The sequence below is a fragment of the Ammospiza caudacuta genome, chromosome 37 (assembly GCF_027887145.1).
Source record: "Ammospiza caudacuta isolate bAmmCau1 chromosome 37, bAmmCau1.pri, whole genome shotgun sequence".
Lineage (NCBI taxonomy): Eukaryota > Metazoa > Chordata > Aves > Passeriformes > Passerellidae > Ammospiza > Ammospiza caudacuta.
Genome location: NC_080629.1, coordinates 1001375 through 1014213, shown reverse-complemented (window position 1 = coordinate 1014213; position 12839 = coordinate 1001375). Strand labels below are relative to the sequence as shown.

At 51.0% G+C, this 12839-nt stretch overlaps 1 protein-coding gene across 1 annotated transcript; it reads left to right on the top strand.

Annotated features, from left to right (window-relative positions):
• Nucleotides 1-87: 87 nt before the first annotated feature.
• On the top strand, nucleotides 88-11992 carry LOC131570678 (uncharacterized). The gene is made up of 9 exons (XM_058823050.1): nucleotides 88-204; nucleotides 1358-2649; nucleotides 3199-4968; nucleotides 5671-5708; nucleotides 6652-6719; nucleotides 7260-7349; nucleotides 8163-8458; nucleotides 10363-10534; nucleotides 11876-11992. Exons 2-9 carry the CDS (start codon nucleotides 1384-1386, stop codon nucleotides 11953-11955), a joined length of 3780 nt encoding a protein of 1259 aa, XP_058679033.1. The 5' UTR covers nucleotides 88-204; nucleotides 1358-1383; the 3' UTR covers nucleotides 11956-11992.
• Nucleotides 11993-12839: the final 847 nt, after the last annotated feature.

Genomic DNA, 12839 nt, shown 5'->3' with positions numbered 1-12839 from the left:
GGGGCCGGAAGCGGAAGCGGCGCTCGCCGGGCAGAGCCGGAAGCGGAAGCGCTGCCCGAGGGCCGTGAGGGCGAGGAGGAGGAGGAGGAGGAGGAGGAGGAGGAGGAGGAGGAAGCGCGTCCGGGGGTCCCGGGGGTCCCCGAGCTTCCCCCGCAGCCGCCCCGGGACCCAGCGGGACCCGCGGGACCCTCGGGGGCCGCCATGGTGAGCGCCGCCAGCTCCGGGAAATTCGGGAATTTTGGGGAATTTTTGCGATTTTTGGGGAATTTTGGGGATTTTTTGGGGGATTTTTGAGGGGCCCGGGGGGGGACAGCGCGGGGGGAGCGGGAGAACGAGGGGTCCGGGGGGGTTCGGGGGGGTTTGAAGGAATTTGAGGATTTTGGGGAAAATTAGGACATTTTGGGGGATTCTGGGTGGAATTTCGGGCAGTTTGATGAAGTTCGGGGGGATTATGGGGGGGTTTGATGAATTTTTGGGGGGGTTTGGGGCAGTTTGATGAACTTTTGGGGGTCTCTCCCCAATTCCTGAGGCTCTCCCTCACTTTTGACACTTTTTTTTTTCCTTTTTTTCTCCTTTATTTTCATTTTTTTTCCATTTCCCACTTTTTTCCTTTTCTGTTTTTTCTCTTTTTTTTTCTTTTTTTTTTTCCTTTTGTTTTCCCTTTTCATTTATTTCCCCACTTTTCCCGTTTATTCCCTTATTCCTCTTTTATTTTCCTTTTGTCCTTTTATTTTTCCCTCTTTTCCCATTTATTTTCCTTTTATTTTGTTTTTTATTTGGTTTTCCCCCCTTTTATTTTTTCATTTTCATTTTTTTCCCTTTATTTGCCATTTACGTTCCCTTTCTTCCTTTTATTTCCCTCACTTTTCCCAATTATTTTTTATTTTTTAAATTTTTTCCCCTTTTATTTTTTTTACTTTAATTTCTTCCATTTATTTCCCTTTTTTGTTTTTCATTGCCCCATTTTTTTCCATTTATTATTCCCTTTTTTCTCCCGATTTCCCCCCAATCTTTCCCTTTTATTTTACCCATTTATTTTCCCATTTTTCTCCCCACAATTCCCCTTTTTTCACATTTCTCCCGATTTTTTCTCCTTTATTTCCGCTTCCCCCCAATTTTCCCTCATTTTTCCTTTTTACTTTCCCTTTTCCCCCCATTTTCCTCCGTTTTCCCATTTTATTCCCATCATTTTACATTTTTCTTCCCATTTTATTCCCATTTTCCCCCAATTTCCCCCATTTTATTTGCATTATTGTACAATTTTCCCAATTTTTCCCCATTTCCCCCCATTTTATTCCCATTATTTCCCATTTTTCCCCATTTTTCCCATTTTCGGGGTTTCTCTCCCCATTCCCAGCGCCCCCCCCGCCCCCCCCCAGCGCCATGAGCGGCCCCTCGGGGGGGGGGTCCCGACCCGAGGCCCAAAATCCCCAAAATTCTCCCCAAAATTCACCCCAGAACCCCCCCGGTTCCCAAAATCCCCCAAATTTGACCCAAACTCCCCCAAATTTCACCCAAACCCTCCCAAAATCGCCCTCAAACCCCTCGACTTGTCCCCAAAACCCCCCGAATTTCACCCCAAACCCCTCAAATTTGGCCAAAATTCCCCCGAATCTGACCCAAAACGCCCCGAATTTCTCCCAAATGTCCCCGAATTTGACAGAAAACCCCCCAAACTTTGCTGAAATTCCCCCAAACCTGACCCAAAACCTCCCAAATTTCCCCCAAAACCCCCCAAAACCGCTCTCAAACCCGACCCAAAACCCCCGGAATTTCACCCAAACCCCCTCAAATTTTGCCGAAATTCCCCCAAACCTCACCCAAAATCCCCCGATCTTGACCCAAAACTTCCCAAAATCGGCCTCAAACCCCTCAAATCTGACCCAAAACCTCCCGAACTCTGCCGGAATTCCTCTCAGTTTGCCCCAAAACCCCCCAAAATCGCCTTCAAACCCCTCAAATTTTACCAAAATCCCCCCAAACCCGACCCAAAACCCCTCAAATTTTGCTGAAATTCCTCCAAATTTTCCCCAAAACCTCCCAAATTTCCCCCAAAATCCCCCAAACCTCCCCAAATCGCTGTCACACCCCTCACATCTGACCCAAAACCCCCCGAATCTCCCCCAAAACCTCTCAAATTTTCCTCAAAACCCCCTGAATTCACCCAATTTTGCCGAAATTCCTCTGAATCGGCCTAAAACCCCCTCAAACGTTGCCGAAATTCCCCCCGATTTCCCCCAAAACCCCCCAGATTTTGCCGAAATTCCCCCAAATTCGCCCCAAAACCCCTCAAACCTCACCCAGAACCCCCCGGATTTTGCCGAAATTCCCCCAAATTTCCCCCAGAACCTCCCGAAATCGCTCTCAAACCCCTCAAATCTGACCCAAAACCCCTCAAATTTCACTCAGACCCCCTCAAACCTCTCCACTTTTGCCGAAATTCCCTCGAATTGCCCCCGAAATCCGCCCCAAAACCCCTCAAACGTCACCCAGAACCCCCAGAGTTTTGCCGGAATCCCCAATTTTGCCCGAACCCCCTCAGATTTCCCCCAAAAGCCCCCAAATCCCCCGAATTTTGCGGAATTCCCCCCCACTTTTGCCCAAACCCCCTCAGATTTTCCCCAAAAGCCCCCAGATCCCCCGAGTTTTGCCGGAATCCCCAATTTTGCCCAAACCCCCTCAGATTTCCCCCAAAAGCCCCCAAATCCCCCCAATTTTGCCCAAACCCCCTCAGATTTCCCCCAAAAGCCCCCAAATCCCCCCAATTTTGCCCAAACCCCCTCAGATTTCCCCCAAAAGCCCCCAAATCCCCCCAATTTTGCCCAAACCCCCTCAGATTTCCCCCAAAAGCCCCCAAATCCCCCGAATTTTGCCCAAACCCCCTCAGATTTCCCCCAAAAGCCCCCAAATCCCCCCAATTTTGCCCAAACCCCCTCAGATTTCCCCCAAAAGCCCCCAAATCCCCCCAATTTTGCCCAAATCCCCTCAGATTTCCCCCAAAAGCCCCCAAATCCCCCCAATTTTGGCCAAACCCCCTCAGATTTCCCCCAAAAGCCCCCAGATCCCCCGAATTTTGCCCAAACCCCCTCAGATTTTCCCCAAAAGCCCCCAAATCCCCCCAATTTTGCCCAAACCCCCTCAGATTTCCCCCAGGGCCCCTCCCCCGCCCTCTCCCGCTTCCCGCCCTTTCCCCCGCAGTCTCGCGAGAGCTCGTGGCGGGATTTCTGCGCGCGCCAGGCCCGCGCGGCCGCCCGCGACTTCGCGCGCCGCTACCGCGACTTCGTGGCCGCGCAGCCGCAGTCGGGGCTGGGCGGGGCCGGCGCCGCCGCCGCCTTCTCGCGCCGCTTCGCGCGGAACTTTCTGGAACACTTCCGGGCCGAGGTGGCGCGCGCGGCCGCCGAGAGGGGCGGGGCCAGCGAGAGGGGCGGGGCCGTGTCGCGATATGGGCGCGATAGCGCGGAGAAAACGGGGGAAAGCGAGGCGAAAGTGGCTGAACTTGACCCAAATTTGAGGGAAACCGACGCGGGATTTGCCGAGTTTGACCCAAAGTTGGCTGATTTCGGGTCAGATTTGGGGGGGATGGGCCCAGATTTGAGAGAAATTGAGCCAAAATTGAGAGAAATTGACCCGAGATTGAGGGAAATTGACCCAAAATTTGCAGAAGTTGACCCAAGATTTGGGGAGGTCGACCCAAAGCTGGCTGAATTTGGATCAAAACTCAGAGAAATTGACCCAAAATTGGGGGGAATTGAGCCTAAATTGAGGGAAATTGACCCAAACCTGAGGGAAATTGGCTCAAAATCGGCTGAATTTGGATCAAATTTGAGGGAAATTGACCCGAAACTGGGGGGGACTGACCCGAGATTGAGGAAAAGTGGCTCAAAATTTGGGGAAATTGACTCAAAATTGGCAGAAACTGACCCAAAACTGAGGGAGATTGGATCAAGTTTGGGGGAAATTGACCCAGAATTGGGAAAAGTTGACTCAAAATTTGCAGAAATTGATGAAAAATTGGGGGAAATTGAACCAAATTTGACAGAAATCGGCTCAAAATCGGCTGGATTTGGACTGAAATCAGCTGAAATTTGCCCAAAAACGGCCGAATTTGGATTAAGATCGGCTGAAATTTGCCCTAAATGGGCTGAAAGTGCCTCAAAATGGGCAGAAATCGGCACAAAGTGGCCTCAAAACGTCCCAAAATCGCTGGAAATCGCCCCAAAACCGGCTGAGATTTACACGACGTGGGCTGGAAACGCCCCAAAATCCCTCGAAATCTCCCCAAAATCGGCCGAAATCAGCCCAAGATCGCCTGAAATCTCCCCAAAATGGGCAGAAAACGCCCCGAAATCGCTCGAAATTTGCTCAAAATCTCCCGAATTCGCCCCAAATTCCCCCGGACTCTCCCCGGACTCGCCCGAGTGGCCCCGAAATTCCCCAAAATCGCCCCAAAACTCCCCAAAGTCGCCGGAAATCTCCCCAAAATCGCCGGAAATCTCCCCAAAGTCGCCGGAACTTTCCCCAAAATCTCCCGAAATTTGCCCGAAATCCTCGGAAACGGCCCCGAAAGCGAAGCCGCGCCGCCGCTTCTCGCTGCGCAGCGTCGGCCGCAGCGTGCGGGGGATGCTCCAGTGGCGCTCGGCGGAGCCCCAAAACCCCCGCAATTCGCCCCAAAACGCGGAGCCGCCCGACAAGCCCGAAAACCGCCGCAACTGGCCCCAGAACCCCCGGAATTCGCCCCAAAACCCGCGGGACTCGCCCCAAGCTCCGGAGCCGCCCGAGGAGAAGCCCCAAAACCGCCGGAATTCGGCCCAAAATGTGGAACCGCCCGAGAAGCCCCAAAACCGCCGGAATTCGCCTCAGAGCCGGCGCGAGCGGCTCCTGCGCATGCGCGGGACCCCCCGGCTGGGAGCCTGGGGGCGGGGCCGCGGCGCGGAGGGGGCGGGGCCGGACGGGGGCCACGCCCACAAGGTGGGTTTGGCGGGAAAGCGGGGATAATTGGGAAAAAATTGGGAAAAAATTGGAATTTTGGGGGAATTGGGGTTTTTGGGGGGAAAACTGGGATTTTGGGGAAATTGGGGCTTGGGCGAAAAGGGGGAAATTGGGAAAAATGGGGGAGAAAATGGGAATTTTGGGGGGAATTGGGGTTTTTGGGGGGAAAAACGGGGATTTTGGGGAAGTTGGGGGAAAAGGGGGAAATTGGGAAAAATGGGGGGGAAAATGGGAATTTTGGGGAAATTGCGGGTTGGGGGTTTGGGAGCGAATTGGGGAGAAAAAGGGGAAATTGGGCACAATCGGAAAATTGGAGTTATTTGAGCTGTCTTTTGGGCTGTTTTTTGGGGTTTTTTAGATTGTTCCTTTGGGGTATTTTTGGGGTTGTTTGGGCTGGCTTTGGGGGCTGCTTTTTTAGGGTTTTTTGGGGGGTTTTTTAGCTGTTTTTTTTGTTTTGTTTTTGGGGTTATTTGAGCTGGTTTTTGGGCTGTTTTTTGGGGGCAGTTTGGGTTTTTATGCTGTTTTTTTTGAGGGTTTTTTGAGAGTTTTTGGGGCTGGGGTTTTTTGTATTTTATTTGGTGTTTGTTTTTTTTTTTTTTGTTTTTCTTTGCGTTTTCTGTGGGTTTTTTGGGTTATTTTTGGGTTATTTTCTGCATTTCCTGACCCCTTTTCCCTCCCCAGGCCCCGGAGCCGCAGGACGAGCCCGGCCCCGCCCCCACGTAAGCCCCGCCCCCAAAGCCCCTCCCCCTTCACTGCTCCGCCCCCAGTTTTCCCATTTTCCGCCATTGTTCCCTTTTCCCCATTTTCCCCCAATTTTTCCCCATCCCCAACTCCCCTTTCCCCGTTTTCCTTATTTTCCCCCATTTTCCCCCAAATTTTCCCAATTTCCCACAATTTTTTCCCATTTTCCCCAGTATTTTTCCTTGGTTTTTCCCAATTTTCCACAATTTTTCCCCATTTTCCCCATATTCACCAATCCCCCCGGATTTTGTCCCAATTTTTCCCAATTTCCCCCAATTTTCCCCATTTTTTCCCTGTTCTTTCTCTTTTTATTTTTTTTTCATTTTTTCCCAATTACCCCCAAATTTTCCCCATTTTTCCCCAATTTCCCGCATTTCTTTTCGATTTTCCCAATTTCCCCCCATTTTCCCCAATTTCCCCCCATTTTTTCCTGTTTTTCCCTGATTTTTTCACATTTTTTTCCCAAATTCCCCCCAATTTTTCCCCATTTTTCCCAATTCCCCCCAATTTTTCTCATTTTTCCCATTTTCCCCCAGTTTTTCCCCATTTTTTCCCAATTTTTCCCATTTTCCCCCATTTTTTCCCATTTTTCTCATTTTCCCCAATTTTCCCCATTTTTTCCCATTTTTCCCGATTTCCCCCAATTTTTCCCCATTTTTTCACATTTTTTCCTAATTTTTCCCATTTTCCCCCAATTTTTCCCCATTTTCCCCCAATTTTTCCCCATTTTTTCCCATTTTTCCCATTTTCCCCCAATTTTTCCCCATTTTTTCCCCTTTTTCCCAATTTCCCCCAATTTTTCCCCATTTTTCCAAATTTTCCCCCAATTTTTCCCCATTTTTCCCAATTTTCCCCCAATTCTCCCCCATTTTTTCCCCATTTTTCCCGATTTCCCCCAATTTTTCCCCATTTTTCCCCCAGGTCTGACCCCGAGCCCCCCTCGGAGCCGGAGCTGCTGTGGGGGGAGGGCGGCGACGGCCCCGGACAGGGTGAGCAAAGCCCCAAAGTCCCCGATTTTCACCCCAAAATCCCCAGATTGCCCAAACCCCGCATTTCTCACCCCAGATTGCCCAAACCCCGCATTTCTCACCCCAAATCCCGGATTTCTCACCCCAGATTGCCCAAACCCCGCGTTTCTCACCCCAGATTGCCCAAACCCCGCGTTTCTCACCCCAAATTGCCCAAACCCCGCGTTTCTCACCCCAAATCCCGGATTTCTCACCCCAGATTGCCCAAACCCCGCATTTCTCACCCCAAACCCCGCATTTCTCACCCCAGATTGCCCAAACCCCGCATTTCTCACCCCAGATTGCCCAAATCCCGCGTTTCTCACCCCAGATTGCCCAAACCCCGCGTTTCTCACCCCAGATTGCCCAAACCCCGCGTTTCTCACCCCAGATTGCCCAAACCCCGCGTTTCTCACCCCAGATTGCCCAAACCCCGCATTTCTCACCCCAGATTGCCCAAACCCCGCGTTTCTCACCCCAGATTGCCCAAACCCCGCATTTCTCACCCCAATTCTCCCCCAGGCCCGGCCCCCGCCCCTCCCCCCCCGCTGCTGCCGCCCCGCGCGCCCCTGGAGGAGCCCGGAGCCCCTCCCCCACCGGAAGTGACGTCAGGTGAGGGGGAAACGGGGCCGGAACCCGGGAAATTGGGAAAAACGGGGAAAAATCCGGGATTTCGGTGAGGGGGGGGGGGAAATGGGGATTTTGGGGAAAATGAAGGTTTTTACCGGGAAAAACGGGGATTTGGGGGAAATTGGGACAAAAATGGGAATTTGGGGAGAATTTGGGGGGAAATTCGGGGGAAAATCGGGGATTTTGGGGGAAAATTGGGGATTTGGGGTGAAAAACGGGGGTTTTGGGTGGTTTGGGGATTTTTCGGGAGGTTTTCAGGGAAAATTGGAGATTTTGGGACTTTCTGGGGCAGTTTTGGGGGGAAATTGGGGATTGTGGAGGGGAAAATTGAGGATTTTGGGGGCATTTTTGGGAGGAAATTGTGAGTTTTTTGGGGTGACAGTTGGGGATTTTTTTGAGGGAAAATTTGGGCTTTTGGGGAGACTTTGGGATTTTGGAGTTAAAACTGGGGGGGAAAATGGGGATTTTTGGGGGGGGAAATGGGAACTTGGGGGATATTCGGGGTGAAAATTGGGGTGAAAATTGGGAGCATTTCCCGTTTTCCCCTGCAAATTCCCCAATTCTCCTCAAAATTTCCCCAAATTCCCCTAAATTCTCCTCAAAGTCTCCCAAAACCCCCACAAAAAAACCCCCAGTTTTTTGCTCCATTTGCCAATTTTCTCCACAAATTCCCCCAATTTCCCCCCAAGTTTCCCCCATTTGTCCCCGCGACTCCTCCAGAAATCCCAGATTTCCCCGATTTCTCCCCAAACTTTTCTCATTTTCCTCTCCCCTCTTTTCTCTCTCTCTCTCCAGGCCCCGCCCCCTCCTTCCCCTTCCCGCTCGGCCCCGCCCCTCCCGCCTCGGCCCCGCCCCCTCCGTTGGCCCCGCCCCCTCCCGATCCCGGCGGGTCGCCCGAGGGGGGCGTGGCCGCGGCGGCGGGGGCGGGGCTGGGGGCGTGGCCGTGGTTCCACGGGCCGCTGTCGCGCATGCGCGCCGCGCAGCTCGTGCTGCAGGGGGGGCGGGGCGGCCACGGCGTCTTCCTGGTGCGGCAGAGCGAGACGCGCCGCGGCGACTTCGTGCTCACCTTCAACGTGCAGGGCAAGGCCAAGGTGAGGTTTGGGGCGAAAAATACAAAAATCGGGAAAAAACGGGATTTTCCGGTGAAAAAACGGAGGTTCTAGCCCAAAAAACGGGGATTCTACGGCCAAAAATGGGGAAATTGTGGCCAAAATCAGAGTTCGTGCTCACCTTCAACGTGCAGGGCAAGGCCAAGGTGAGATTTGGGGCGGAAAACGCAAAAATCGGGAAAAAACGGGATTTTCCGGTGAAAAAACGGAGGTTCTAGCCCAAAAAACGGGGATTCTACGGCCAAAAATGGGGAAATTGTGGCCAAAATCAGAGTTCGTGCTCACCTTCAACGTGCAGGCCAAGGCCAAGGTGAGGTTTGGGGCGGAAAACGGGGAAATCGGGAAAAAACGGGATTTTCCGGTGAAAAAATGGAGGTTCTAGCCCAAAAAACGGGGATTCTACGGCCAAAAATGTGAATTATATATTAAATATCCGGGGTTCGTGCTCACCTTCAACGTGCAGGGCAAGGCCAAGGTGAGGTTTGGGGCGGAAAACGCAAAAATCGGGAAAAAACGGCAATTTCCGGTGAAAAAACGGAGGTTCTAGCCTAAAAAACGGGGATTCTACGGCCAAAAATGGGGAAATTGTGGCCAAAATCAGAGTTCGTGCTCACCTTCAACGTGCAGGGCAAGGCCAAGGTGAGGTTTGGGGCGGAAAACGCAAAAATCGGGAAAAAACGGGATTTTCCGGTGAAAAAACGGAGGTTCTAGCCCAAAAAACGGGGATTCTACGGCCAAAAATGTGAATTATATATTAAATATCCGGGGTTCGTGCTCACCTTCAACGTGCAGGGCAAGGCCAAGGTGAGATTTGGGGTGAAAAATACAAAAATCGGGAAAAAACGGGATTTTCCGGTGAAAAAATGGAGGTTCTAGCCCAAAAAACGGGGATTCTACGGCCAAAAATGGGGAAATTGTGGCCAAAATCAGAGTTCGTGCTGACCTTCAACGTGCAGGGCAAGGCCAAGGTGAGATTTGGGGCGAAAAACACAAAAATCGGGAAAAAACGGGAATTTCAGGTGAAAAAACGGAGGTTCTAGCCCAAAAAACGGGGATTCTACGGCCAAAAATGTGAATTATATATTAAATATCCGGGGTTCGTGCTCACCTTCAACGTGCAGGGCAAGGCCAAGGTGAGGTTTGGGGTGGAAAATACAAAAATCGGGAAAAAACGGGATTTTCCGGTGAAAAAATGGAGTTTCTAGCCCAAAAAACGGGGATTCTACGGCCAAAAATGGGATTTTAGATTAACAAATGGGGATTTTTGTTTTTTTTACCTAAAAACGGAGATTTTCGACCCAAACCTTTGGGGTTTCCCTGTTTATTTTTGGGGTGAATCTCGGCGATTTTGGGTTTCCTGACCCCGTCACGGTTTTGGGGCGGTTTTGGGGTTTTTCCTCTCCGTTTTTTGGGTCTTTATTGCCGTTTTTGGCTGATTTCGGTTGGGTGTTTTGGGGTCAATTTTCCCAATTTTGGGTCAATCTCGGCCATTTTTGGGTCAATCTTGGCCATTTTTGAGTCAATCTCGGCCATTTTTGGGTCAATTTTCCCATTTTTGGGTCAATCTCGGCCATTTTTGGGTCAATCTCGGCCATTTTTGGGTCAATCTCTGGGATTTTTGGGCTGCTGACCCTGTCCCATATTTGGGTCATTTTGGGCTCATTTTTGGGTTCATTTCTCTCGTTTTTGGCCCGCAGCATTTACGTTTATCGCTGAACGAGTCGCTGCAGTGCCGCGTGCAGCACCTCTGGTTCCAGAGCCCGTTTTGGGTCAATCTCGGCCATTTTTGGGTCGATCTCTGGGATTTTTGGGCTGCTGATCCTGTACCATTTCTGGATCATTTTTGACTCATTTTTGGGTTGATTTCTCTCGTTTTTGGCCCGCAGCACCTGCGTTTGTCGCTGAACGAGTCGCTGCAGTGCCGCGTGCAGCACCTCTGGTTCCAGAGCATCTTCGACATGCTCGAGCACTTCCGGGTGCACCCCATCCCCCTCGAGTCGGGGGGCCCCAGCGACGTCACCCTGCTCAGCTACGTGGTGGCCCCGCACCGCGTTTGGGGTAAAAACGCCGCGTTTTGGTTAAACTCGGGGGGAAAAATGGGTTAAACTGGGGTTTGAAGGGTTAAACTGGGGTTTAAAGGGTTAAACTGGGGTTTGAAGGGTTAAATCGGGGTTTGAAGGGTTAAATCGGGGTTTGAAGGGTTAAATTGGGGTTTAAAGGGTTAAACTGGGGTTTAAAGGGTTAAACTGGGGTTTGAAGGGTTAAATCGGGGTTTGAAGGGTTAAATCGGGGTTTGAAGGGTTAAACTGGGGGTTTGGGGTCACCCTGCTCGGCTCCGTGGTGGCCCCGCACCGCGTTTGGGGTAAAAACGCCGCGTTTTGGTTAAACTCGGGGGGAAAAGTGGGTTAAACTGGGGTTTGAAGGGTTAAATTGGGATTTAAAGGGCTAAACTGGGGTTTGAAGGGTTAAATCGGGGTTTGAAGGGTTAAACTGGGGGTTTGGGGTCACCCTGCTCGGCTCCGTGGTGGCCCCGCACCGCGTTTGGGGTAAAAACGCCGCGTTTTGGTTAAACTCGGGATTCATTTGGGTCAAACCGGGGTTTGAAGGGTTAAATTGGGGTTTGAAGGGTTAAATTGGGGTTTGAAGGGTTAAACTGGGGTTTGAAGGGTTAAACTGGGGGTTTGGGGTCACCCTGCTCGGCTCCGTGGCGGCCTCGCACCGGATTCGGGGTGAAAACGCCGCGTTTTGGTTAAATTCGGGTTCAGTCTGGGATTAAAGGGGTTAAAGTGGGGTCCAAAGGGTTAAATTGGGGTTCAAAAGGGTTAAATTGGGAAATTTGGGGATTTTGGGGTGGGGGGGTTATTGGGGGAAATTTGGGGATTTTTTTTGGGGAAGTTTTGGGGATTTTTGGGGGGGGGATACTTAGAGCGAAATCTGGGGATTTTTTGGGGGGGAAATTTGTGGATTTTGGGGGGATTTTTAGGGGGAAATTTGGGGATTTTTGGGGGGATTTTTAGGGGGAAATGTTGGGGATTTTTGGGGGGATTTTTAGAGGGAAATGTTGGGATTTTTAGAGGTAAATTTTGGGGATTTTTAGGGGATTTTTAGGGGGAAATTTGGGGATTTTTTGGGGATTTTTAAGGGGGAATTTTGGGGATTTTTAGGGGGAAATTTTGGGGTTTTTTTGGGGGGATTTTTAGAGGAAAATTTGGGGATTTTTGGGGGGAATTTTAAGGGAAAATTTTGGGGTTTTTTTGGGGATTTAGGGGGAAATTTTGGGGGGATTTTTAGAGGGAAATTTGGGGATTTTTAGGGGGAAATTTTGGGGGATTTTTGGGGCCATTTTGGGGCGATTTCACTGAAATTCGCCATTCCCTCCCCCCTCCCCCCCCCCTTCAGGTCGCTCCGGGAGCCGCTCCGCGCTCGGGGACCCCTCCCCCACCCCCCCGGACCCCGCCCCGCCCCCACCCCCGGACTGACCCCGCCCCCCGCCCCTCCCCCACCCCCCAAAAACCCCAAAAATCCAGAAAAAAAAAACACTACAGAGGGGGGGGGGGGGGAGGGGCGTGGTCGGCCCCGCCCCCTCCCCCGCCCCTCCCCCACCCCCCCCCGGGTTTATTTTTGTACCCGCCCCTCCCCCACCCGCCCACCCCCAACTTTTGGGGGCGTTTTGGAAAAAAAAAGAACCGAAAAAACAAAAAAAACCAAAAAAAAAACCAAAAAAAAAAAAAAATCAAAATTTTGGTGCTGTCGTCATTGGGGGGGAGGGGCGTGGAGTGGGGGAGGGGTCCCGGGCTGGGGGTCCCTGGTGCCGATTTTGGGGCGTTTTACCCCAAATTTTGGGGGGTTTTTTTCTCCATTTTGGGATTTTTTCCCCACTTTTGGGCGCCGTTCCCCATTTCTGGGGTTTTTTCCCAATTTCGGGGTTCCTTTCCCCATTTTGGGTCTCTTTCGCCATTTTTGGGAGATTTCTTTCCCATTTTTGGAAGTTCCTTCTCCGCTTTTCGAGGTTTTATCCCAATTCTGGCGTTTCTCTCCCCAATTTCTCACCCTCCAACTCCACAAAACTTTTTCCCTCTTTTGCCCATTTTCCTGAATATCTTTTATTCCAAAAATCCACTAAAAATGCCCCAAATCCCCCAAAATTATTTTGCAAACCCCCAAAATTCCCCAAATGTCCTCCCAGATGACCCCAAAAATCGCAAAATCCCAAAAATTCTCCCTCAAAATCCCCAATTGCCAAAAGAAAAAACAAAAGTTCCCCAAAAATGCCAAAAATCCCCCCAAAAATCCCCAATAATATCCCAGTTTCCTCAAACCCCTCCAAAAATCAAAAGAAACAAACCCAAAAAATCCCAAATTC

What these genes read in the sequence shown, in the direction of transcription:
- LOC131570678 (XM_058823050.1), top strand. Translation starts at nt 1,384, where the DNA reads ATGAGCGGCCCCTCGGGGGGGGGGTCCCGACCCGAGGCCCAAAATCCC. An exon ending in GAGCCCGGCCCCGCCCCCAC is followed by an intron (nt 5,709 to 6,651) that starts GTAAGCCCCGCC and finishes TTTTTCCCCCAG; the next exon opens with GTCTGACCCCGAGCCCCCCT. An exon ending in GGCCCCGCACCGCGTTTGGG is followed by an intron (nt 10,535 to 11,875) that starts GTAAAAACGCCG and finishes CCCCCCCTTCAG; the next exon opens with GTCGCTCCGGGAGCCGCTCC.